The 26,782-nt window shown below is 52.9% G+C and overlaps 1 protein-coding gene across 4 annotated transcripts; it reads right to left on the bottom strand.

Moving 5' to 3' along the window:
• Positions 1 to 444: 444 nt before the first annotated feature.
• On the bottom strand, positions 445 to 26,782 carry HNF4A (hepatocyte nuclear factor 4 alpha). Of its 4 annotated transcripts, none has more exons than XM_037499134.2 (10): positions 26,514 to 26,782; positions 22,497 to 22,671; positions 21,289 to 21,383; positions 16,022 to 16,128; positions 15,215 to 15,370; positions 11,767 to 11,854; positions 10,776 to 10,931; positions 7,913 to 8,179; positions 4,609 to 4,761; positions 445 to 3,579 (listed from the first exon to the last, which is right to left on the bottom strand). In XM_037499134.2, exons 1-10 carry the CDS (start codon positions 26,626 to 26,628, stop codon positions 3,437 to 3,439), a joined length of 1,455 nt encoding a protein of 484 aa, XP_037355031.1. In that variant the 5' UTR covers positions 26,629 to 26,782; the 3' UTR covers positions 445 to 3,436. The 4 variants fall into 4 exon arrangements, with proteins under 4 accessions (XP_037355031.1, XP_037355051.1, XP_037355041.1 ...); XM_037499154.1 differs by having other exon boundaries at positions 4,639 to 4,761; positions 26,514 to 26,682; XM_037499144.1 differs by having other exon boundaries at positions 7,943 to 8,179; positions 26,514 to 26,682.

Genomic DNA, 26,782 nt, shown 5'->3' with positions numbered 1-26,782 from the left:
AATGTAGGGTATGAATTAGGTCTAATCTCAGAAGATTAAAAAACTAATGAAGGACCTCCCTGGTGGCACAAGGGGTTAAGCGTCAGTACCATGAAGCAATCCATAGCTACTGCAGCATGAGTTCGATCCCCGGCCAGGGAGGTGACCCACATGGCGCAGCAGACCTCTCCTGTCTCCCCGCTGCTCCCCTCAGCAGTGGATTTCAGTAGATCCACCTGTTCTGCTCCCCACTCTCCCTGGTGAATCCTCTCTCCCCCCACCATCCCCCACACTTCTGGCCTACACCCCAGGTCTTGTATGCATAAATAAATAAATCTTTAAAAAATAAAAAATGAATGTGAACACCTTTCGCACACTGTAAAGAAATATACGACTGCTTGTTTCAAGTATTAATACTTCAAAGGAAGAAAAAACACCCATCCGAGGACTTAGAAAACATACGTGCCATTTATTTGGTTTTATAAACTTTTGTTAAAACACACAAGAGTAAGAAAGGTTTTTTGCTTCTTTGCCCCATTGGGCAGCAGTGATGGGAGCGAGCAGGGGGAGGTTGGAAGGACTCAGGGGCCAGCACAGGAGCTGATCATGTCCACACCCACAGGAGGTGCTGGGCCTTCTGGCAGGACACAGCCCACTTGCGGAACAACTTGCGGAATAATTCATCCCAATCAGGGAAAATCACAGAGCAATTTGGCAAAAGCACTTGGCTTGGTCATAAGAAATCTAGGCGCATCCATTTCCAACCCTCTCCTGGTCTCTGTCCACTCTCACAAGAGTCATGTACATCCTGGAAGCCTTTGAGAGTTGCCTAGGGAAGGCATTGTCTCAGTGGAGGAATTTGGGGTCCAGGTTTGCACTCCCAACCCCTTTTTAGCCCATCAGATTTTGTTTTAGGGCCACAACCCAGGTAGTGGGGGGAGAACACTTCTCCTGGATGGTGTCCTCGGTTTACTATCAGAAAAGTAAACTTCTTGATGTTTTGTGTTTCCTCCATGTCACTAAAATTATTAAAGCAGAACAGCTTCCTCCTCCAGGAACGGACTGACCTCAGACCCAGAAGATGGCTGCCATCTTAGGCAACCCTGAGCTTGCTCTGTCCCAGGGGATCCTTATCTCAGCTTCCCTCCTATGACAGAGGCCTGAGCAGCACAGGGCTGGAGGAGAGTGGCAACGACCGAGGCCACCACCAGGACTCCAACTGCCCCACCTTGCCTTGGCCAGTCTGAACCCCTAACTGGGACTTTTGGGGAACCCAAGGGAGAGGTGGTGGAGGAAAGTGTGAGCAGTGGACAGTCTCTCCTGGGACCGAGGACCTGGCTTAGTGGAGAGGGACAGGCCCATCCTGACCTCACCGGAAAAGCAGGGATTTCTCTTGGACATTCGGCCCCAACACCCTTCATGCCCCTTTTGCAAAGAGGAACAACCACCCCTGCTGGAATTTCTGGCACTGGGGTATCACCCCATCCACTTAGAGGGGTCAGCAGTCAATCTACCTCTTGCTCTTCACTCAAGCACAGCTCCAGTCCCAGGGCATGTGTCTTTGATATCCACCCGCCAGTGGCAGTTTCCAGAATTTTCCAGGCATCAAGATTCTGCACGGATGAATGCTGGCTGCCCCATCCTGGGGTGTAATGTTTCCAGAATGTCCCTCAAGTGATGCTCCCCAGAGCAGGTCTCAAACCCAGACTAACCCCATCCTCTGCCCCAACCAAACCAGGCCACAGACCTCTGACATCCTTCACCTCCTTGGGGAGCAAAGAGAGAAGAGGGGCCCAAGAGTTAGAAATTTTCCTTGTGTATCAATAAACAGACTTCTGGACAACGACTGGACTTGACTATAGCTTCAGGCCTTTCCTAGTCCCAGATGTGGGCAGGCCAGAGTTTCTGGGCCAGAGAGATACTGTAGCTTCTGTGGCAGGGGAGGATCTTCCTACCTGAGGGGCTGGGCCAGTGAGGACAGAGGGGCCTTTGCGGAGAACTCATTCTGCCACTGCGGTTCAGGATCCTGTTCTACCCAGGCAGACCTGGGACCAGGTCCTGACCCAGCTATGTATGAGTAGCTGTGCGAGTTCCGGGAAAATCACTAACCTCTTAGATTTCAATTTCATCTTCCAAAATGATCTCTGGGCAACAGGGAGGATGAAAAGAGCAGGTGCGTGTCAGGTGCCTTAGGACAGAGCCTGGACTAAGGGAAAAGTTGAGACAGGCCCTGTGGGGGCCTGGTGGTATCATCCTTGATACCACCCTGTGCTGAGGGGGCACCCACTGAGGTTTCCACCTCTAAGCCTCAACCCCCTCACCTGAATCTCACCACCATCCCCCCTTGAACACCACTCGCCCCACCTTCTCATTCTCTGGGCAGCTGTATTCATCAGAAGGCTCGGTTCTGCCCATCTCAACCCGTGACAGGGCACAGGAGCCGTGGCTACCTCCTTGGTCTGGCATTTGAGGCCCCCGTTGTCCAGCAGGGCCCCTCTGTTCCTGACAGTGGTCTTCTCATTTCCTCCCTCCCACGCCCTTCTTCTGACCTCCAGGCCTTGTCCTGCCCTTCCTTGGAAAGTCCTGTCTCCCCTGATCCACCAACCAAGTCCCACCCTACCTTAAAGACCTCATGCATCCTCCCCCTCCTTCCGATGCTTTCTCCGACCTCCCAGACCTTCCTCTAAGTTCCTGTGGCTGTTGTCCCCTGGGATTGTTCTCTTGTCATTGAAAGCCTGTAGGGCTCATCACCCTGACCCCCAGGGCCCACCCAATGCCCGGAAGAAGAGATGGCTGTGGGCTGGAGGAAGGCTGATGTCTTCCTTCTGCACAGTCTCCTACACTGGGCCTACCCCAGTCAGTGCTTTAAATATGTTCATGAGGTAATGGGGGAGGGGTTATTTCCAAGTCCTCCTCAGCTTTTGAGGGGGACAGTTTTGGAGACACTAGACTGGCTGAGGCCGGTGACAGGGGGGATGGATGAGCACTGGATGTCGGGGCAGCAAAATGGGGGAGAGGGCTAGGTGGCATGACCTGACCCCGCCTCAGAGGGCTCTGCATCTGGACTCTGTGACTGTATCGAGATGGAAGAAGTACCAGTCTGAGAGGGAGGGCACCATGTTTAAGCAAGGTCCCCTGTCTCCAGACAATAGTCCTTTGGGGGTGAAGAGTTGAGGGTAGATATGTATGACAGGGAAGGCAGTGGCTTCAGCAAGAAGAAGTTGTCCAAGGCAGCAGAGGACTTTCAGCTGGGGTCTCCCCAAGTTCGAGGCCCGTCTTGCAGAGCAGCAGTGAAGGGTGACAATGGTATGTGGGCCTCAGTCCAAGTTCGAGAGCTCTCACCCTGACCACTGTGGCCCTGGGATTGCCCTGCTCTACAGCCTCCTTCACAGGACCAGCACCAGGGGCTCTCTGAGGGGCCTGGGGGGCCAGCAGAGCCCCCGACCCCCAGTGGCGGCTAGATGACTTCCTGCTTGGTGATGGTTGGCTGGGGGATGGCCGAGGGGGGCTTGACGATGGTGGTGATGGCTCCTGGCAGGAGCTTGTAGGGCTCAGACCCTGAACCACCTGGCGGCGAGGGCTGTGGAGTCTCAGGGGTGGCTGGAGGGACAGAAAAACAAGCAGGGCTGCTCAAAATCCCGGCCCTTCATCCTGGGAACATTCTAGCCCACCTGAAACTTAGTTTCCTCTCCTATAGAACAAAAGAGTTAAACTAGATTATCTCTCAGGTCTCTTACAATTCAAACTTTCTGAGTCCCAGAACATAAAACCTAGGTTCCATGAGATCTGGAAGGTTATGACTGAGCTCTTTGCCCTGATTCCATCAATCCCTGTCTTGTCCAACATTTGAGATGGAGACTTGGCTGCTTCTCTCCTCTCTCCCAGGGCCCAAGCCTGACTCTTCGTAAGGACAATAGGACATGTGACAGGAGTACCCTTTCTTGAAGAAAAGGCACAGCAGTTGATGAGATCCAACAGTCTGGATCTAACCGGCTCTACAAATAGCATTTCTTTGATATTTAGGTAGACGAATAATGAAAATGAATTGATTCCACCACCTTCACAGATTCAGAAAATAACTTTGACCATGACCCAGTTGGACAACTTCCCCAAAGAACAAGCTCAATGAAATGCAACCTCATTTTAGTGAACTACTTTGTCCCATCTCAAATGTTGGACAAAATGACTTAACTCTTTGTAGACCTTTGCCCAATGACAAACACACCCTTATGAGATTTTACCTAGAGGACATCCCCACCCAGTGAATGGTTTCACCCTATTGTCTCATGGATAGCCTTACCCAATTGGGCAGCCTAACTTCAAGGAACAATTTAATCTAATGGACAACATCACCTAATGGAATTCTAATTCCAAAGGACATGCTCACCCAATGGGCAGCCTCATCCAATGGATGCCTCATTCCAAGGACAGCTTCATTCACTAGAGGTTATCTCACTGAATAAATGGTCTCACTGAATAAATAGCCTTAGCAAATGGACCATCTCACCCCCCACTCCCTACCTTGCTACATAGAGGACTGTTGTATCCAGGTTCCCATGTTCTAAACCCTTCTCCTTCCCTCTTAGGCCCCAACCGCCTCCCTTCCTGGGTAAAACCCAAGTTGCCCACCTGCCTGCCCCCTGGGTCGGGGCCACTCACACATCTGTCCATTGCTGAGGTGAGTAGGCATCGTGTTGGCCACAATGACATTGGTGCCCATGTGTTCCTGCATCAGATGAGGGTGCAGAGGATGATGGGCATGAGGTGCATCGCTAGCGGACCCTGCAGGTAGAGAAAAAACTCAATCAAGATGGGAAGTCTAACATAAGGACTATAGGACTTGAGGCACTATCTTCCCCAGGTGTGGCCAGTCAAACTGCTCATCGAATATTGACAGCTCCTATTCAGTTCTTACTTCCGGTTAGTAAACTGGGGGTTACCATTCTTCTCCATAGCCTCCTTGAGGGTATTAAGAGGACCACAAAAAACATGATTAGTGTATTGACTGCATCTTCATGTAATAGATTTAGTCAATGATTTTCAAAGTTCCTTGACACACAAGTCTTTCAGCCATTTGATCCCAACTCACCTTTCAGCTTCATCACCCATACATTCAGATCTACTTATAGCATCTATGTGTTGCCTGTACATTCCTATCTCTATGCTTTTACTCATGTGTTGCTTCCACTAGAGATGCCTTCTCCATGCACACTCACCTGCCACCTGCCTCCCTGCCACACTATGTCCACAAGTTCAAATTCCAACTCAGATATTTCCTGCTTTGCAAAGCTTCTCTTGATTCTCTCTACTCCAGTAGGAAGTAAATATTTCCTTCCTTCAAATTTCCATAATAATTTATTTGTAGCCCTTTTTTTTTAAACAACCACTTCTGTTTGTGAGCATTATAATTAGAGATGTATTTTCCTTCTCTCTTTGAGGACTAGCAAAGTGTCTGGAACACAGTAACGGCTTCAAAAACCCTATCAGAGAATGATAATATCACATGGGGTGTGGTTTGATAATAGACTGTGGTCACCAGTGTGTCAATGATGGAAAGTTAGAGCTTCAAGAGGGCTCTAAAGTACACCTGTTTCAATGATTGCAAACAACGACTGAGCGTCTCTTATGGGCCAGGTGCTATTTGACAGCACTTTTCATGTTTGACATAATTTAATCCTCGCAACAATCCTATAGGGTCGGTACCATGACTTTCCTGTTTTGCAGATGACTACCCAAAGAAATTGATGATTTTACCCAAGTTTATCTGGCAACAAAACACAAGTTCCTTCCTACCCTTGATCTCAATGACACCTGATTTATAATAACCCCATATTCAAGGGGTCAAAGAGAGAATGACATGAGTTAGCGTATGACAGTGATTCTCAACTGGGAATGAGTTGATGTGGGCCCCTACGGAGGCATTGACCCTATCTGGGGCATTTTTAGTGGCCACCAGTAGAGAGGCAGGACTGGCATCTCTTGGGTGGGGATGTGGCTAAATAGTTGTGAGGACAGCCCTCACAACAAAGAATTTTCCAGTCCCAAATTCCTAGTGCTGAGTTTGAGAAACTTTGCTTTTGGTCATACCATCACCAGAAACTGCATCACCTCCAAAACCTTGAGTCCAAGCTTCCTCATGTTGACCTCATGCCCTATCCTTGTGGCTCAGCTAGTCTGGTACCATCACTGCAAAAGCCCTTCATTCAGCCCTTGAGGCTGCCAACCCAATGACTCTGTTTTTCACCACCTGTCACCCATTTTCTTCTTAGTATGGCAAAGGTCCCATAGTCCATCATTATGATTGTTTCCTTGCAACCACCCTCAACCTTCTCATATCTCCCCTCAGAGTGAGACATTTTTCAGAGATTGTCAATACTTGCTCTGTCCACTTCTGTATTTTTGCACTTCCTCACTCACTCACTCTGTAGCAGACTGGCCCAATCTGGTTTCCCCTGACAGTGCTCTCAACACAATTGCCAAGAGCCTCCCTGTTGCCAATGAGCACATTGACCTTCTCCTGCTGTAGAATTTAGCAAATTAAATGTTGTGTTCTTAACGCATGCTCTTCTCTCGGATTCTGAAGCTACCTTTTCCTTTATCCTATCCCCTGACCAGTCCTCCTCCATCCCCTTCCATGGCACCAAATTGCTGGAAAACCACCAAGCTGCCCCCATCCTGGGCTTTGGGCTTGTGTTTGAGCAACAGACTCATAGAACTGACTCCCTGGTAACCAACTTGGGTGTCTAATAGTCTCATGTTTAACTGAAGTTTCGACTGGATATCTTGGTTTATCACTCACCAACCCCATGCCTGGACTCAGACTGCCTTTTCTGTCTTCCCTGTCTCGGTATATTACTCTGAGCAAAATGCAGGTTTTATCCTTGGCTTTTCCCCTGCCCTCATGCCCCACATCTGATCTACCAGCAAATCCTGTGCATTCTTCATCTGAATAGATGATGAAGTTTATCTATGCTGCTAAATTTCTAACCATGTCTAAGCCTCCATGTCCTTCCCCTTAAATTTACTTTTTACTCAATAATCAGAGTAGTTTAAAACATTAGTTTCACTCTCCTGACAAAAGTAGAAATGGAGGGCCTCCCTGGTGGCACAAGGGGTTAAGACGCAACCTATGAAGCTATTGGCAGCCATTGCAGCACGAGTTCGATCCCTGGCCGGGGAGTTACCCACATGGCGCAGCAGACCTCTCCCGACTCACCTGCTGCTCCCCTCAGCAGTGTATTTCAGTCAGTTGCCTGTTCTGTTCCCCACTATGTCTCTCGTGAATCCTCTCACCCACTGCACCTCTGGCCTGTACCCCAGTTCTTGTATGCATAAATAAATCTTTTTTAAAAAATTAGAAATGGAAATAAAATCCAGATTTCTGATCAACGTCCACAAGACTGTGGTTATGATGTGGCTGTGCCCAACTTCCATCTTCATCTTATGTGATCCCACTTCACTCAGTCGCACCATCATATCCTCTTTCATACAAACCTCCTACCTCAGGGCCTTTGTGTGAGCTACTTCTGGTGGAATGTTTTTTTTCTTGGCTTTTAAATGTTCTATTTCCTTTTAGATATTAGATTTTAGCACAAAGTCATCACCTCAGCGTAGTCTCCCTTGGCCAAGCTAGTTAAAGAAACCTCTCTTCAGTCATACTCTACAGTATTACCTGGTTATTTCAAAATCTGTAGTTACCATGTTTATTATATACTTGATTATTATTTTACAGACACACACACGCACACCCCACACCCCACACCCCACCCATGAGGACAGAGATCTTGCCTTCTGCTGAGAATAAATGGGGCATTATTCCCATTTTCTTGCTGAAGGAAGGGAGGCTTGGGCAGGCTAAGGGGCCAGAGTGAGGACATGATGGAACCGAGAAGTGAGCCCAGGTCTGTGTGAGCAACCCCAACACTCTGCCCACCTCGCAGCCCGTCCTGGGCCTGACACGGACCTCCCAGCAGCATCTCCTGCAGCAGGTTGTCGATCTTGGCCATGCCGAAGAGCTTGATGAACTGGATCTGCTCGATCATCTGCCAGGTGATGCTCTGCAGCGTAGGCAGCAGCAGCAGCAGCTCACCGAAGCGGCCGCGCGAGTCGTACTGGCGGTCGTTGATGTAATCCTCCAGACTCACCTGCACCTGGGAACGCAGCCGCTTGATCTTGCCCGGGTCACTCAGCCCCTTGGCATCTGCAATGGGAGGGGGCCCAGATGTGCTTTGATTCATGGGGCCCAGATCAAGACCAACTGACCCTAGGGTGTCCTCAGCAGTGCTGGGGTGAGGATTCAGTGTCCTCGAGAACCAGGGTACACTAGTGCAAATTGCAGCTTCCTAGACTCGGGCAGAGAGAGGTGTCTGTCACACAACTGCGAGAGGGGCGTGGAGGATGGGGAGCAGAACTTCAGGAACCCCTCAAAGAGGGTGCTGAGCAATCGCCTCATTTTACACACAGGAGACTGAGGCACGGAGCAGACCACACAGTCAATTGTTGGCAGAGCCATGACATGGGCGTGGACTTCCTGACTCATAGCTGAGGTACCACTGCCCAGACCTCAGCCCCTTGTCTTTGGCGGTCTTAGAACAGAGCTATGCACACTGCTGCTCCCGTGCCTGCATTACCTTGGTGTCACAGCTTAAGTTTCACCTCCTCCAGGAAGCCTTCTCTATTCATCTCTCTCAGGTCAGCACTATGAGTGTCTATCATGTCTCCACGTTTTTGTGGCTCCTTGGTCACCACTGACCACACAGGGCATGACTGTCTCTCCCACTCCACTCTGAGCTCTGGGTGGACGTGTATTTCTTTTGTTGTTGTAAACACACTACCTAGCATCACGTGTAGTCAACAGTTGTTGAGTAGATGGCTAGATGAAGGGATGGGCAGGTGGATGAATGAAATGAATGAATGAAAAAAATCAATGGATAAATTCTAGAGAGTTAACCTAGATGGGGACTCAAGTGGGCATCCAATGGCTAATCTCAATCTTCATGGAGATGATGCATTTATTTCTTCTTTTATGGATAAAGTAGGTGGCAGAAAGAGAATGTCACCTCCACTTTCAGTTCAGGGCTCTCTCAACTGAGCCACACCTCTACAAGCCTTCATTCAGTCAACAAACACTTACTGAGCACCACCTGCAGTATGCCAGGCCCTTACCAGGCCGCCTGCCCCCTCCCAGCCAGGTTGCTGACCTGTCTTGGCATCAGTAATCTTGCACATTTTACTGAGCAATTAATATTGAAAACCCTGTGCCAGGCACTGATGGGGGTACAGCCTGGGCCAGGAAATAGTTCAAGGAAACTAGAACCAGGAGCCTCATTCTTTAAGAAATGGGGACTGGGCCTCCCTGGTGGCTCAAGGGGTTAAGCACAGCACTGTGAAGCTGTCCCCAACTTCTGCAGCACAAGTTTGATCACTGGCCAGGGAACTATCCACATGGCGCAGCAGACCCCTCCTGTCTCACCTGCTGCTCCCCTCAGCAGTGTATTTCAGTCAGTCTGCCTGTTTTGCTCCTCACTCTGTCTCTGGTGAATCCCCTCACCCCCTGCACATCTGGCCTGTACCCCAGTTCTTGTATTTATGCATACATAAATAAATCTTTGAAAAAAAAAAGAAAGAAATGGGGATTAGCACTTGCTTAGAACATGGGCTTGAGAGCTGGAGAATCTGGAGTTCAAATTCAAGCTCTTCCATCTCCTGGTTGCATAACCTTGGACAAGTTAATCAATCTCCTTGTGCCTTAGTTTTTTTTTTTTAATCTACAAAATGGGGATAATAACAACTCCTATCTCAGAGGTACCCTGTTGGAAGTAATAAATGTGATAATCCGCCTAAAGTGTTCAGAACGGCGCCTTGTGAGCGCTCCGTAAGCAGCAGTGTCTTCCTCTTCCTTTTCCTTATCACTGCAGTGGACCTAGCATGTGGGGCCCAGCAGTAAGGACAGTACCTGCCCCCCCACCCGAGGTGCCCGCTGACATGTGCGGAGGGACGGGGGTGAGCAAGCCTTGGGGGCCCGGGCATCTTGACATTGTGAAATGAAATCAGGCTTTGCTCAAAGATACCCCCATACAGACATGGTAGAAAAATGTGGGTGGCCATTGGGAGGTGGAATGTGGAGAAAGGAGACGCAGAGGACAGGATGGCGTGCAGGAAAGCATCCTGCTAGTCGGCGTGAGGAGATACACTCTGCAGCGACAGCACAAGAAACAAAGGCAGAAGCACAGAACAGCACGGGGGCCATTGGCACCTCAGCAGAGGACCTTGTCAGGAGCTTTGTTGGGGGGGTGGGCAGGGAAAAGTGAGAAGATCCTCAGCTATAGTCAGAGGAAAAGTCCATCTCAGACAGAGAAATCGAGACCCTGAGGGTGTGGATTCTGTTGAGAGCCGTAGACGTCCCTGCCGGAAGAGACGGAGGAGGTTCAGAAACGGTTCCCCCTGGGGAGGAGGCTTCAGGCGGGAAAAGTTGGGGGGAGCTGTTGGCATTTTTACTATGTAGATACTACGTGACTTTTTTGAGGAAAAGAAGATGCAGGCAAGGAAAGAAGGGAGACAGGAGGTGAGGAAAGAGAGGAAAGGAGGGGGGAGGGGGAACAGAGGAAGGAGAACCCCCGGCCTTCGGAGCCAGAGGGCCCTGTCCAGCCCCGCAGCCCTCTGGACCTCGTTTTCCTCATCTGTTAAGTAGAACGAGCAGGAGCAGCCTCGCCTGGTGTCATATTAGCGAGCGGAGCTGGTGAAGTCGGGGTGCACAGCCGGGCGGGAGCTGGTGACACTGGGGGCGGCAGCCATACCTGGGTCAAAGAAGATGATGGCTTTGAGGCAGGCGTACTCGTTCTCGTCGATCTGCAGCTCCTGGAAGGGCAGCACCAGCTCGTCCAGGATGCGCATGGACACCCGGTTCATCTCCGCCAGCTCCGGGCAGTGCCGTGGGACGATGTAGTCGTTGCCTAGACGCGTGGGGAGGCAGGGGGTGGGTGAGCTGCCGAGGGGTGCTGCTCTGCTCTCCCCTGGCTTCGGACAGGCCCTGCCCTTTTGCAGGTGGCGGTGCGGCTGGCACCCATGGGAGGAGGGCACAGCGGAGATCGCACCCCCATTTTACAGGTGAGGAAGCTGAAGGCCAGATGAAAGCCACGAGCTGCCTGAAGTCTCTGGCCTGGACCTGGAGCCTGGCTTTCTAGGACCCCGATCACATCATCCGGACTCTCCCAACACAACCCGCAAGACCAGTGACGCTCCACGGCCACTGGGGAGGCACCAGAGCATCAAGGTGAAGAGCTCAGGTCTGGGCTGAAACTGCACTCACCTGCTGACTAGCCAGAAAGATTCAAGAAATTACTTTCTGTGCCTCAGTTTTTTTATCTGTAAAATGGGGGTGAATGATAGAGCTTACCCCATGTTGCTGTATTAATGGGGTTAACGTTTATAAAGTAATCGAGGATCTGGCTCATAGGGTCCCCTATGCAAGCATTGAAAATAAACCAGCATGCCAGGGAGGCATAGATGACATGGGCTGGCGGGAGTCGGGGGTCTGTGCCAGGTACAGGTCTCCAGAAGGCACATGCAGGCCATTTCCTCAGGCATAAACTTGCTGTGCTCTAACTTCTATGCTGGGCACTTTAACTTCTTGTGACCATCTTTCCTTGCATCTGAGTGGGGAGTCCAACTGACAACACGGGGTTCTGCCCCGCTTGTCCCTGCACAGCCCCCTGGCAGGTCCCCGCCGAGCGGGCTGCCCGCTGACCTGGCCTGCCGGATGCCCTGGCTGGGAAGGGCAGCCCTCACCTAGAAGCAGCACGTCCTTGAACACCATGGATCGCTTGGTGGCTCCGAGCAGCAGGTGCTCGCCGGCGTGGGCTCTGAGCAGGGCCACCTGGAATAGAGAGGGGATGGTGCTGCAGACTGCACCCCGGGGAGGTGTCTGTACCCCTGGGAAAGCTGCTTCTAGCCAACTCAGTGACCCCGGGCACATCAGTGAATGCTCCCCTTGCCTTTACCTGCCCAGATTAGAAACAGGCACCATAAAACTGCTACCTTCCTCCCTTAACTGATAAAACCAGGGGCCTGGAAAAGATTCAGCCAAAACCGGGAAGGGGAAAGCTGGAGACCAATTGCTGTCCTTGAGCTGCTGTATTCTAGGCAAGCGCTGCTACTCTGGCCTCGTCTGTGCACCTGATGAAACTGAAAGGAATGTTCTGGGCATGTTTTTGTGTCAGCAGAGGCTCAAAGGTTTTCATCAGACTCTCAAGAGGTCTACAACCCCCCAAAGTTCTAAAACTGTGGTGCCTGAATTCCTACCCATGGGCCAGCTATGAAAGATTATGAAAAGTGTTTTATAAAAATGCAGATTCTTAGGCCCTACTACCAGAGAGAGTTGGCTGTATGAACAGGATGGGCCTAATGGTCTGAATTTATCAAGTTTCCCAGTTAATTCTGCTCTGCAAGATCTCCAAGACATCTACCCACTTCCCATTGGATTCTGAGAGAGAGTTCCAAGAATCTGGGTGGGGGTGTTGGCTCCCAAGGCAAAGGGGGGGTGAACACTGGTTTTTGGCAGAGGCCCAGCTTGACAGACCCTTCCCTGAAGAGAGGACGAGGCCCCCTGGAGTGCCTGGAATCTGAGGTACAGACCCACCCAATGCACAGAGGATGTCGCCTGCCTTTCAGAATATCTGCTGTGGGGTTTGCAGGAGGATCAAAGTTTAGGCTGGTGAAAAGCAGTAGCAGGCTGGCAGCCTCGGGGTCTGCTCTGCAAGGTTGGGTTAGGAAGTTAGAAGGTTAGGAAGGAAGGTTAGGAAGTTAGAAGGGTAGAAGGAAGTTAGCCGGCCAAAATAGGAGGTAAAAGGAGCTCTGTTCATGGTTTCATTGATTGTTCATTCTTCCAAATGCTAAGCACCTGCTAAATACTAGGGACTTTTTAGATAATGGGGTCTCAATGATAAAGAAAGAGAGAGAAACATCCTTCCTGTCTCGCAGAGTTTACACTCTTGGGGATGCAGGGGGAAGGTAGAATAGATCATAGATCATAAAACAGAAAACAAATAATAGGGCAGAGTGATGGTATGTGACAGTCAGGAGGGCAGAAAGGAAGGAACAGGGAAAGATTGAGAGAGGAGGGCCATGAGGAGGACAGGAGAGAAGGGGGCGTTGAAGGGGGAAGGGAGAGAGGGAGGGGGGGCGAGAGGGGCCGGTGAGTGACTAAAAGGAGTCAGCAAATGAATGAACAACTGACTTAACTTCTTCTCCAGATCTAGCCCTTCCTGGGCAGCCCTTTGTCCTAAGCCCTCAACTCCTCCGTGCTCAAGCCGTGGGAGGCTGACAAGACGAGAAGAAATGGGGACACTCCCTGGAGGTGAGAACCCGCATTCTGACCAGGACACACAGGGAGGCCAAGTTGCTTCATAGGATCACCTCCTCATTTCCAGGGCTCCTGTCACCCCCGTGGCTCTCACACGGAGAGGCAGAGACCTGTTCTGGAACCCCAGCTCTGTGGCTGCCTTGCTCTGTGACCTGGAGCAAGCAGCACCCACACCCTGGGCCTCAGCCCCCTTAGGCACTTGTATGCCGCCTTCTAGGTTTCAGTGGCTTGATGTCCAAAACCAACCAAGAAGCAAGTGAGCTTGGAAGGTGGTTCCTGGGGCCATGTCGACAGATTTGGGGTGTCCCTTGAAGGACAATACCTCTTAACTCTCTTAACAAGTTGGGGACCTTATGCACCAGGAATGGAGAGCTGAGAACCTTCCTGGCCCCAGGTCCAGCCCCCTGACTTGATGGCTGTTCTGGGGGGTGGTCATGCAGAGTTGGGGGGGGGGCTTGTGTGCGTTAATGATTGTCCTTTGTTTTTGGCCACCCATCACTGCTTTCTGAGAATTCTCTGAGCCCCAGCCAGGGAGGTTTGGGTGGGAAATCGAGGTTAACAATTGCTCAGCTTGGGGGTATCTTGTTGCCCTGTTGAGCCCCTGGGAAGGAATGGAAGGGATTAAACATTAATGCAGACTCTCCAGCAGAGGGGACCAGGGCCAGAGCGCAAGGAGCAGGGGAGAAGGCAGGGACATCTCGGCCAAGATCACGGCCCTCCCAGAGGGCCGGGGACTGCATGCGAGACAGCATCTGGTCCAGGCCGGCGTGAGACTGCGCTCCAGCCAAAGCAGAGTGTTCACAGCAAGTCCTGCTGTGCGATACTGATGACTGCTCTGCAAGAATCTGGGTGTCAAAGGAGATTGGGGAGCACTGGTTCCATGAAGTTCACCAGCTGCCTTGCCTGCAGGGATTCTCAGAAACCTGAATATCCCTGCCTCGCCAGTCTCCTGTGCAAACAGACTCAACAGAGAAGCAAAGTCACCCGGAGCTGGTGTCTGGGGTACTGTCCATAGGTGTCCCCTTGCTGCGCCCCAGAGCTGAGAGGTGCCCCAGTCCAGCTCCTCTTTCCCAGACAGGGACAACGTCTACAGAGGCCTAACCAGAGGCAGGAGCAATCATCTGTGCTACATCAGGAATTCATCTGGCCTCAGATCCCCCACCCCAGCCCACTTCCCTTGGGTATTCCAAAGACTGGACTTTGGAAAAGAAAATGCTGAGTTCAGCCATTTAAGTGGGAGCCAAGGAAGAAACTCATTGGGTGAGGCGAGCTGTAGCCTGGGGAAGGCATGTGGGTTCTCCATTGCTTGGTTTGTACTTGTAAATGGTAACGGCCTCGGTCCTCCCAACGACATTCTGAAGCAGACATAATTCCCACCTTACAGAGGAGAAAACTGTAAGGGTCAAGAAAACTGAGGCTCAGAGAGCAGAGGTCATTCTTCCAAGCTCACACAGAGAACCCGTCTTAGAGTTAGGATTCCAGCCCAAACCTCCTGACCTCATTATCCCTGGCCCCTGGGGCCCTGTCCACCTGTCCTCTCCTCTTCCCACACCCTCAGGAGAGCTGCTTGGTGCAGGGGTGCGGGGTGCAGGGGTGCAGGGGTTAGGATCCTGGGCTTTGGATCTCACCTGCCTGGTTCTAACCCCAGCTGTGCTGGATACCAGCTGTACGGCCTTAAGTAATTTCTACCTCTCCGAGCCCCGGCAGCCTCGCCTGTAACATGGGAATAACAGCCTTCCCTCCTTGGAGGATTGTGGGGGAGATTCATATTATAAAGTGACTTGAACAGCAAAGTGTGTACTTTGTTAAATAAAATCAAGGCTCTATGCCAGCAGCACGCTCGGCCGGGCTCCCCTGCACAGGCCTGCCCCCCACCTGGTCATCCAGGGGCAGCTCGCAGAAGGCGGGGATGTACTTGGCCCACTCGACCAGCACCAGCAGCTGCTCCTTCATGGACTCGCACACGTCTGCGATGCTGGCGATCTTCTTGGCCCGAATGTCTCCATTGATCCCAGAAACGGGGGAGGTAATCTGGGGGAGATGAAGGAAAATGCTCGGCATGGTCCCAGGCCCTGCCCACACTCTTTGTCCTCTGCGGAACCCCCCCCCCCAGATCATTTCCTGCAAAAGGGAGACTGCACTACCCAGCCTTCTCAGCTCTGAAGGAAGCCCAGGGGAAAACAGAAAGGAAGACACTGAGGCCTGCCCCCTCCCTGCCTTCTCCCCCGCTCCCTAAAATCCCAAGGAACCCCTCCGCTCTAGAGGAGCAGGGCAAAAATCCTCCTCATCATATGACAGATGACAAAGCCACGGCCCAGAGAGGTGCTGTGACTGGCCCAAGGTCAATCAGCAAAGCAAGGGCTGAGCCCTCTTTTGCAACTTGTCCACTGTCCACTACTTGGTTCCCTCAGGGCTTAGCTGATCTCAGGCCCTCAGTGAGAATAAAGACCGCATGGCCTGCAGGATGGGGCAGCAGGATGAACCAGAAAGCACCCAGAATGCCAGCCTTGGGTGCAAGTTCTGTCTTTGCTACTAGGCCAGCTGCGTGATGCAGGACTCAGTGTCCCTTCTGTGGGGTCCGGGGTCCTCCCATCTCCAAAGCCTGGCTGCAGAGCACAGGGATGGAGGTGAGATTCTTTCAATATGGAGGATGCCCTGGAGGGCAGAGGGTGACGCTGGTACCTGCTGAGATAGGACCTCTGCCTGCAGGAGCGCATTGATGGAGGGCAGGCTGCTGTCCTCATAACTGGACCGGCGAGTGCTGATTCGATCCCGCTCATTCTGGACAGCTGTGAGGAGGCAGAGAGAGGTGAGGCAGGAGGGCAGGGATGGGTGGGGTGGAGGGGAAGTCGCATGACTGATGAGGAGTGGGTGAGGAGCAAGGGGAGAGACTTTCATCCAGAAGGAGGTACTGCAGGGCTGTGCTGGTGAGGAGGAAGCACAGTAGGAGGTGGGAGTAGGAGGGAGGTGTCGGGGAGCAGGGCCCAGATCAGCCTGCAGGAACCAGGAGATGGATTCAAAGCAGCTTGTGGAAGAACTTTCCAAATGCTGCCACTGCCCTCCCCCAACAATGGGGTGCCTGAGGAGTGATCTGCCCATCACTGGAGGCATGCAAGATGGTGATGGGTGGACAGCAGCCCGAGGTGGGCAATTTTGAGCACTGAATGGAGAATCCATGTAGATGACATATTTTCAAACTCTGTTTTGGAAAAGGTCTCTTTATTTCTAGCAAAATATGTGTAAAATAAGGAAAACACTCAGGTGACATGGAGAAGGCCCCAGGGTTTCTGAACACCGAGAAGAAGGTCCGAGCGATGGGATTTGGAGGCTCCCAGCTGCTCCGCACATCTTGTGCATGAGCAGGAGCTGCAGGCCCCAGACCAGTCTTCTCAGAGCCTGAGCTGGCCCCTGCTCACCACAGGGGTCTCTCCCAGGAGCTCAGGGATGAGGCCCTCTGTCCACCAAGTCCCACACTCCACTTCGCGTCCCCATCTGGATGAGTCAGGGTCCATGATATTAAGATGGCTCTTCCCTGTCTGTCCTCGTTGCTTGGAGTCTAAGAGGCCTCCCTGCGCTTTGCTGGAGCTAGAGGGAGGGAGGGTGGGGTGACCTGGAACTTGCCACTCTCCCTGTGTGCTGACAGGACTCACATCCTCTCTCTGGGCCTCAGTTTCCCTCCCAAACCTGATCCTCTGCAGCCTTTCCATCTTGGGATCAGGCAGGTTTTTTCTTCCAGCCCCTCAAGCCCAGAGCTGGGAGCCTTCCTGAACATCTCTTTTCCTTACACCCCAAACCCCACTCATGCAATCATGCAATGATCCTTCCACAATCCATGTGTGGGAATCCACAAAACCCCGACTCGGGGCATGTCCTTCTGCTGCTTGAAACCAGCGTCCCTCTACCTCACACGAGTCAGCTCTGCACTCCTCACCGGCCCTCGTCTCTGTTCTCACTTGACCATCTGCCCTGCACTCACTGGACCACCAGACCCACCTCCCTGCTCTTCCTGCATCCTGCCTCAGGGCCTTTGCTGCTGCTGTTCCCGCTGCCTGGGATTCTCTTCCTTCCACAGCTTAGCTTCTTCACGTTTCCATGTCTCTGGCAAAGGTCACCTCAGAGACACCCTCTGATGACCCTCCTGGGGGGCACCCACTCCATGCTCTACCATTCACCCTGTTCTACTTTCCTTTTTTGGCACTTACTGTAATTTGATCGTTTCCTTATTCTGTGCCTCTCTATGAGAAGGAAAGCTCCAGAAAGCCAGAACTTTGCCTCTCATTTGCTGCAATAGCCCTGGTGACCAGACAAAGCCTGGCACACAGTAGGTACTCAAGAAGCATTTGCTGAGTGAATGCAGGAGGCACAGTGAGCCCTGCCCTACACCGGTTTCGGTTTCCCAGGGTCAAGCTGACATCCGCCAGCTTGACATCTGAGCTACTGGCTTCTCTTGATTTCACACATGAAATAGATCAGAGAATGAAAGTCAAATAGTCTAAAGGGAGCTGGGAGTCAGTGGGCTGGACACCCCAAAGTAAGAAAGCTCCCCTGAGACGCTCCACCCTGGAGCGCCAGCTCCCAGTGCCTCTCCCCTGCCCGCGTCCGGCCCCGCCTGCAAACACCCCTCCCAGGGCAGCCACCGACACTGCACCCACCGGGCGCCAAGGGGAGGCGGGCCCAATAAAGGCTGCAGTCAGCAGCTGCGGATAGGGCTTCTCAAGGTTAGGCGGGCCTTATCAGTGCCCGGCGCGAGCTCAGTCACGGAATGATGTTTTCCAAATGTTTGCTCAGTATTAGCAGGGTCGGGGACCTAATGTAACTTCTATTGAATATTAACTGACCTGGGCAGAGGCGCAGAGGAGGATGAGCCTGTCTTCCCAGAGAACCCCCTGAGTGAGTGCCCCTGGGGGGCTGGGCTGGGGCTTCGAGGAAGATCTCATCAGAGGTCCCCTGGCCCACAGCCAGCCTGTACCTCCGGCACCTCTGGCCTGGTTTCCTGGACTGGGTTTCTGATGCCGGACATTTGTCTTGGGTCTGCCAGTTGAGACCCAGGTGGGGTCGTCTCCCCGGCCCTTTTGACCTGCTATTGGGCCCAGTGACCCCCAGGCTTCTCCCCAGAGGCTGTCCTCCAGGAAACTCACTTCTTACCACCACGGAATAGACTCTGGTCAAGACTTACGGGTCTATGAGATTTGGAGCCCTTCAAGCAGTCAAGAGGAAGTTTCAGGAATCTAGACAGGAGAGGATGCCTCCCAAGGCCATCAGCCCCAGTTTTCATCTGGGGAGTGGGGTGTCTGCTCAGCTCTGGGGAGCCTGAGCACTAGTCCCAACTACCCCCAACTCAGTCACTACTTATTCTCCATGTGCCCATCTGTAAAGCAGGGAGAAGGGCAGATCTGATGACCTCATATAGGGACTCACAGACCTCAAAGCCCTTCTTCCCTCCCTGTCCTCAGGCACTGCTTTTGGGTTTTAATCTCCGAGTCTTCCCAAGGCCATCAAGCAAGAGGCACACAAGCTGGTCCCAACTCTCCTGATCACCAAGGCTTCTGCGGAAGCCTCTCTTGACTTTGGGAAGGTCCCACCAGAGTGTTGGGGCTAAAAGATTTAGGTCGAAGCCCCCCTTCCAGAACTTGACCACAGAGTCAACTGGGTACTTTGCTGCCCTGGTCACTTCTCAGAGCAGCCAAGCGAGTGCATGTCCATCTTCCATTTAAGCCAGGCATGTAAATAAGCACTGTTGACTAGCCCGTGCTCACCCGCCACCAGCCAAATCTCCTATCTTCCTGGCATAAAGCCAGCTGCCCTCAGCCAAGAAGCAATGACTCTTTTCAAGGCTAAGCTAAGGCAGAGCAGCCTGGGCTCTTGTTCCTCTTCAGGAGTCAGGAGATGGGCCTTGTCTGGTATCGAAATGAAATGAGAATGAAAGTCAAATCGGTTAAGGGCACTGGGGAGTTAAGGAGCTGGAGACTCCAAAGTAAAAAAACCCCTCTCCTGCGACCACCCTGGCTGGGGCCAGCTTCCAGCTCTGCTCCCCTGTTCATATGCAAGTCCACCCCACTCCCCTACACAGCTCCTGTGGCAGCCACCGCTTCCTTCACCCACCAGGGAGCCTGGTAGAGGCAGAATAAAGGGCAGTGTCCCCCGCGCAGAGCCACACATGGCCCTGGTGGGCAGCGTGCCGTGTGGGAGGCCAGGGAGAGTGTGCCTAGATGCAAGTCCTTTTCTGACGCCTCATTTTATAGATGGAAAACTGCAGCCCAGAAGGGGCAGAAAGTTCCCTGAAAGTTCCCTGGATGTTTGAAAAGAGACTGACCACATCCAGCACCAGGCCCCACACAGCCTAGGAAAGCCGCCAACCCTTCTCCCACCTGTCAGTTACGTGGCCTGAAATGATCACACAAGAGATTCTTTCTCTTGAACCTAAAATCCTCGGCTGTCTGGGATAATCGGCTTCCTGACCACTAGAACCACAGACCCTTACAAACAATTCTCCACCTTTTTCTTGCTTCAAGCTGCTCATACAGGCGCCATGTTCCCATTCATATCATTTCTCATTCCACAAAATAGATCTCAACTTGGTGGAGAGGTGGGGGAAAGAGGCCTATTGAAAACTGGGGGCTGTTTGCCCTTTGAAGAGATCCCTGCTCCACTTTGAAAGCCAACAGGGTTTGGTTGCCAGTATTCAGAGTAGGAGGAGGTCTTAGAAACCACGCACTCCTTCAGCGGGGTCAGCAAGTTCAGATTTCCCAACAGGGGTCCTGAGCTCTGTAGGGTTGATACACAGACGAGAGTTCCAGGGGAGCGGGACAGAGAAAATAGGGGCTCAAAGGCAGGGCCAGGGTAGGAGAAGCTGCCAGAGCCGAGCTCGCCTCCTTCCCAGTCACCCGGGAAGCTGACTTGCAGAATCCTGCTGTGGGGTGGGGTGGGGTTGGGTGGGGTGGTGTGTTTGTGAGTGTGTGTGTGTGTGTGTGTGTGTACAGAACTAACGAAGGGTTTGGCCAGTATGTCCACAGCTTTGGGCGAAAAGGCTACAGGTCTTAAGCTAGTCCTAGAGGTGGTGGAGGTATGTTGAGGGGTGAGGGAACAGAAGAGATTTGAAAAGGAACTCAAGTTCATTGGAGAAGCAGTAAAAGGGTTTTTTCTCCCTGAACTTGGGTTGAAAAAAGGTTAAATGATCCTGGAATCTGGGGGTAACACTAAACGTGAGTCAGAAGCTGTAGGTTCAAACCTTGGGTCTGGCACTGACCAGTTGTAGGTTTTTGGCAAGTTGCTTCACTTGAACAGGTAAGTTGTGGGGTTCGGTTCCCTCAGCCATGAAAAGGGGCAGTAATGATAGTGCCACAGAGGGGTGCTGGGGGAAAACAGAGAATGGTTGTAGGAAAGTCCAGTGTGGTGTTATTAAATGTCTGCCTGGAGCAGAAGCCTTGTCAGTGAGGCTGATGACAGTTGCCTTCCCCTCCTCTTCCCAGCAAGAGTCTGGAACCTGTCCCTGTTCCCTAGAACAGGAAACCTTTGGGTTACCTGATACCCAGGAATAAAGAGTAAGGCTGTGGGGAACTGGTTCTTGGGGTAGGAAGCTCAGCAGCCCCATGTCCATGTTTGTTGAGCTCTGAGTGCGTACATGGAAATTTGCAATGTCTTACTCTACACTTTTCCTAGTGGTGGATCAAGAAAAAGCGCCCGGAGTGGCTGACTTGGGGTGGCAAAGGCAGGCAGGTGGTGGTGGCTGGGAACTGAGTAGCCAACACTGGGTGCTTATCTCTGAATCTTTCTCAAGACCAAGCCCAGCCCCTCCCTATGGTCAGATTTCCAGGCCCTTCCTCCTCTCAGTCATTAGCCAGTCACCCTGGGGCCTGTCACCTAGTCATAAAGTTGTGGTTGTGGTTGTAAATGACTGCCCGGGAGCTGGGGGAGGGGGCATTGGGGTGCAGGGGAAGGCCGAGGCTCACCTTCCTTCTTCATGCCAGCCCGGAAGCACTTCTTGAGCCTGCAGTAGCGGCATTGGTTCCTCTTGTCTTTGTCCACCACGCACTGCCGGCTAAATCTGGGGAAGGCTTTGGATGGTTGGATGGGGAAGGGATCACCTCCCCCTCCAGGACTGAACTAAAACCCTGGCCATCTGGTTGCCCTCCATCCTCCTTGCTTTAACCCTTCATGCCAGGATTTCTCATGCCTGCCAAAAGGAAGACTTTATGGGCTCTGTCCTGCTAAATACGGGGAAACTGTGGCTAGGAGAGGCCACTTGTGGCCTCAGACCACTCATCTTGGTGTTAGAGCTGAATTGGGAACCCTAGACCCATGAGAACCAGGACACTCATTGCCAGCACATCTGGGAAAGCCCAGAACAGATCCCAGGCTCCCCCTCATTGCTGAGAGGCGATGCGTGGCCCACACAAGGCACTCTCTGGAGGAGGAAGAGGTGAAGGCAGTGTGCCACAGTAGTTATGGGTGGAGCCCTGAGTGTCAACCCAGGCTCTGCCATTGATTCAAGCTGAGTGACCTTAGGCAAATACCTAGCCCTCTCCAAACCACAGCTTCCTCATCTATAAATGGGGGGGGGGGGAAGCCTCAAAGGGGCGTTGACAGGTAAAAATGAGATAATACTCCAACAGGCCTTGGCACAGTGTCTGCACAGGGCTCCTAAGTGACAGTTGCTGGAATTTCATTATTACTATTGCCCAGATGGGAGATGCTTTTGAAGGAGGGTTCTCCAAGGCCTTGCGAAGCCCTTGGGGTACCTCAAAAAGCCTGGAGTCAATCTCCTATGTGCCCCAGAAAAAGCACCATGTTGGAGGGTGGACCCCATCCTCTGAAGAGTCAGCAAAGGCTTAATCCTAAGCCCCATGGATCTTCATTTGCTAAATGGGGTAATAACAACGGGATTTCAGGGACAGGTAGAATCACGCAAGGATGCACCACGGTGTGTGGCATAGTCAGTGCTTAACAAAGAGCTTGCCATCAGTCAGTGAGGCTCCTGGAATAGATGTTCTCACCTGGATCCACCAAGCCTAAGACACCAGAGGCAGCTTGGAGGCATGGAAGGAAGGGCAGAGGCCTCTGGGACCCAGGTGGGGAGAAGATACACCCTAGGGAACTAAATTAGCCCAAGCGCACCCATTCCCTGGCTGGAGGAGCCAGGCTGAGCCCCACGGCTCACCTGCAGGAGTACATGTGGTTCTTCCGCACACTCCTGCGGAAGAAACCCTTGCAGCCGTCGCAGCTTGAGGCGCCATAGTGCTTGCCGGTGGCTCGGTCCCCACAGATGGCGCACAGGGCACTGACCCCCAGGCTGTTGGATGTGTTGAGGTTGGCGCCTTCTGATGGAGAAGTGTCTGCAACAAAAGAGAAGAGAGTGAAGACTCAGGGGGCTGGGGCGGTGGCCAGAAAGTCGCCTCCATGGGTCATTCTCTTGTGGCTTGGATTTAGAAAGTGATGCGGGTGTTCTGGAGACCTCCCCAGGGATCCAGCCTCCCAGACCCATGTACCGCTCCCGCTCTGAGATGATCTTCTATCTCAGCAAGTCTCATGACTTTTTGGAAGCCTCATTTCACATCCACAATTTGGGGATGATTGTGACACTGACCCCACTGAGTCATTTGTGAGGGTTTGCTTCTGCCATCTGGAGACTGTGAACCCCAGCTTTCTCTAGGTGGAAAACACCTGGCCACCTCCTCGGACACCTGTGACCCTTATAGACTGGGCAGCGTGGGCTCTGGAAGGGATAGTTCTGTACAGAGCCAAGTTCTGCCCCCTTTTCTCTTGAGTGACTTGGGGGGGTGGGTCTCAGCTTGGTGCTCAGGGACTCTGCAGACTCTCCCGGGGATCAGAAAAACATTCACCAAGGGCAGCCGCTCATTTGCCCTCCTGGAAGTGTCACAGCAAAGATGCTTCTGGGCGCCCCCTGTCCCAGAGGCAAAAGCCACTGCATGTGGGTGAAAGTGAGGGGGCGCAGTATGAGGCCCTGTGAAGCAGATCTTGGATTGGGTACTGGGAGGCCCTGGGGCTACCACTGATGCTGCCCCTACCTTGCCTGTGACCTGGGCAAGCGCTTTGCCTCAACTCCCCTTGGACCTCAGTTTCCTTACCTATTAAGGGGGCAGTTCAACTAGTCCCATTGTTTTCTGTTTTGAAAATTTTCAGAAGCTAAAACACTCATTTTTGGTGAACAAATCTCCCACCAAAGACAGACCTCTTGGAGAAGATGGTAAATGCTCTGGACCAGCCTCCCGGGGCAGCCACACACAGTCACAGCACACAGCATCACACACACGTTTTCACAGAGATCTGGACTCTGACCGCGAATTCCTAGCGACCATCCAGTTCAGACCTGGAGAGGGGCCTGCGTGGTGCTGCCATCAGGAGCTCAGCCCCGGAGGCCTTCTGCCAGGCTCGAGTCCCAGTTTGCCACTTCTTAGTGTGACGCTGCCTGCCTCCCTCCCCTCCCAGCACCTCGCTTCCTCACTTACCAGAGGGGAGCAAAATCCCCTAGGCCCATTATGAGGATTCAGTGAATCACCATGCGGGGAGTGCGCAGACTAGCACTACACCAGCTTTTATGAACTGAAAATGCTCCTGCAGGAGAAGACTGGCAGAGCCAGTGCCTTCTAGTCTCCACGCACATGCGGATCCCTGCATTTCACTTCTACCATCGTCTGGCTGAACATCCCCAGATGCCCGAGGGTGCCCAGGAGTGTGGCCTCCTCCTCTTGGTGAATTATTTCTGGAGATGGGGGTAATTGTTAAGCTGTGTTGGTGCCCTTTCTCCCTCCGCCTTGCCTCCCCCAACCACGAGGGAGAGCTAACCCCAGAACCCGTGTCTGTTCAGCAGAGGCTGGGGGAAAGCGCCCCCATGTCTGAGGTGGCATGGATTGGGTGCTGCTGGGTCCATCATCTCACCCACAGAGTCAGCAATTGCCCCCCTTCTCCAGGTAAGAGCAATAAGGCTCAGAAGGGTCATTATACTCTGTTGAGGGGAGGACCCTACTCTAGCTCAGACGTACTGGAGGACTCTGGCCAATGCTACACTTGTTGGGGTGTCTGCTAGGGCTTCTGATTATCAAGGAGCCCCTACTGCTATTGCTGCTTCTGAATTGGAGGTGGGGGCAGGGAAGGAAGCTCTCCTTGGACCCCACGAGTCTCCAGCCTGGGATGCATGCAGAAATACATCTCCACTTCTAGAAGACTCATTCTCCGGCAGGGGACACATGCAAACTCTTTACCTAGCAAGATGCTCAGAGTTCTTAGACCACCCAAGCAGGGCCAGGACCCCATGCTGAGCACTCAGGCCTATGGAATCCTCTGGTTTGCCCTGGGAGCGGGCACTATTACTCCTTCCCATCTACAGATGAGGAAAGGGAGGCTCAGAGAGGAAATGGCTTGCCAAGTCCACACCAGTAGGGAGGATTTATGTCAGAATTTGAGCCCAAATCTTTCTGGCTCCAGAACTGAAGGCTGTCCTGTCTTCAGGGCACCCAGAGGAAGGGGTTGGCTTTTGACTCAGGAGAACCCGATTCTGGGGAGCTGGAGGCTCTGACTCTGGAGGCGACAAGTGGCAGCACCCCAGGGAGCAGCCTGGCCTGGGTGGTGGCCAGGAGTGTGACAGCACACTCTGTCCCTGTGGGGGTCACCCAGCACCCGCCTAGCACAGCAGCTAGGCGTATGCCATTGCCAGCATGTTCCTCCCCGGTCCCTCATGTGATACCCTGATGCTAAAAGCCAGTCAGACAGCAGGCCTGGGGCTGTTAAGCCATTTTGTAGAAGATACGGGGGCCAGGGGAGGGGAAGTGATGTGACCAAGGTCACGTGGGGAGTGGTTGGCAGGGGCAGGTGAGCCACTACCAGGACTGACCATAGGTGCTGCCCCGCCACCGCCTCCTCTCTGGCTGAGTGGAGCTGACCACAGGCTTCCAGATCACATTTACTTCACCTACTTCCAGAAGGGAGACAGGTGGGAGGCTGCCCCTGGCCAGTCCAACACCCCCTCTCCTGAAGCCAGCCTGGGACCAGATAGGGCCTTCCCCTGTAGGAGCTGCCTTGCTCTCATGCCTCACCCTGCCCCCAGGAGAACTGTCTACCCCCTAACCCCCTTCAGATGTGCGCTCAGCAGTGCTGGAGTGGATGTGCAAACTTGGGAAAAGACACACAAAATCTGCTCTGAGACAGATGGCGCTCATTGACACACAGACATGTCGCTGATGTGAATCTCATTTGGCAAAAGGCATCATCGGAAACCCACACGGCTGCCCGCATAACCATGTGCGTGAGAGAGCACCGACCGCAGGACAGAGCCGCGCACCAGCAGGCTTCAGCCAGCGCACGCGGCCAAGCGCCCACACGGGGCTTACATGGAAAGCACAGAGCAAATCCGCACACACAGCACATATATACAAACATCCACCTGCCGTGAGCAAGACAAACACAGCACCCCCAGGAGCCCCAAAGAACACAGACATGCTCAGTGAATGAATACAGCTGCAAGAGGCACAGAACGCGCACACACAGATGAATTCCGACATGCAAATGGCCCCCCAGGGGCACAGGTGTGCCGACGCGGTACACGCCATCCCCCACACACACTCACATGGAAACTCACGCACACATACCAAGAGGAAGCCACGATCACACACGCAACACGCTCTGCCTACTTGGAGTCTCAGTTTCCTAACTGGGGCGTTCACACCTAGGAAAGTCCCAAAGACACCCTGAAACATCGTTGTGCCGTCACCCGCCATCTCTAGCGACAGGACATATTTTTCATCTCTTGGGACCTGGGCCCAAGGGGTTCAAGAAACGGCCATATAGAAGGGGCCATGTTGGGCTCAGCTACTGGAGCTCAACGCCAACAGGGAGCTCCCCCACACCCCCACAGTGTTCCTGTTCCCGGTGACATGCTGAGCGGGAGCAGCTTTGAGGTAACAGGAACTGGAGGGTCTGGCGGGATCCTTGGGACCTACTTGTGCTGGAGATTTGCCCTTACAGGTTTCCCCTCACCCATAATGCCTCTGGCCATACTACCTGGGCACATTTACTTCACCTGGCAGCACCTGTGCCTGTCTAGAGGCCCAACCCACCATTTTCTCTAAGTCCTCCCAACTCAAAGTTGAGTAGCACAGATCCGCTCCCATACCTGGGCTCTCTCCTCCCCCCACAACTGGGCACACATGCCCCCACCTACCATTGCCCATCGTCAACACCTGCACATTTTCAAATTCCAGAGTGGTGTAGGCAGGGTCCAGCGCAGCACTGTAGTCAGCCATGTCCATGTCGACGAGGGTTTTGGAGAGGCGCATCCTCCCCCTCCACACCTCGGTCACTTGCCCTGCCCAGGATGCCCACCCCGAAGTCTTCGGGCTGAGCCCCGGCCCCCGCCCTCTGCCCTCCCACTGCTTCCTCCCAGGTGCCTCTCTGCCTTCCTGCGTTTCAAACCGTCCTCTGGGAGGATCT

Source organism: Talpa occidentalis, unplaced genomic scaffold (assembly GCF_014898055.3).
Source record: "Talpa occidentalis isolate TD23 unplaced genomic scaffold, MPIMG_talOcc4v2.1 talOcc4.10, whole genome shotgun sequence".
NCBI classification, from domain to species: Eukaryota; Metazoa; Chordata; class Mammalia; order Eulipotyphla; family Talpidae; genus Talpa; species Talpa occidentalis.
The sequence above is the reverse complement of the archived record's forward strand: the minus strand, read 5'-3'. Positions and strand labels throughout refer to the sequence as shown.

Bases quoted from the DNA above. Each gene is read 5' to 3' on its own strand.
- HNF4A (XM_037499134.2), bottom strand. From the start codon at position 26,628: ATGCGCCTCTCCAAAACCCTCGTCGACATGGACATGGCTGACTACAGT. The intron at 15,371-16,021 runs GTACCAGCGTCA...CATCTCCCCCAG, and splicing joins CAGAGGTCCTATCTCAGCAG to ATTACCTCCCCCGTTTCTGG. The intron at 3,580-4,608 runs GTGGGCAACTTG...CTGTCCCTCCAG, and splicing joins CCGACCCAGGGGGCAGGCAG to CCACCCCTGAGACTCCACAG.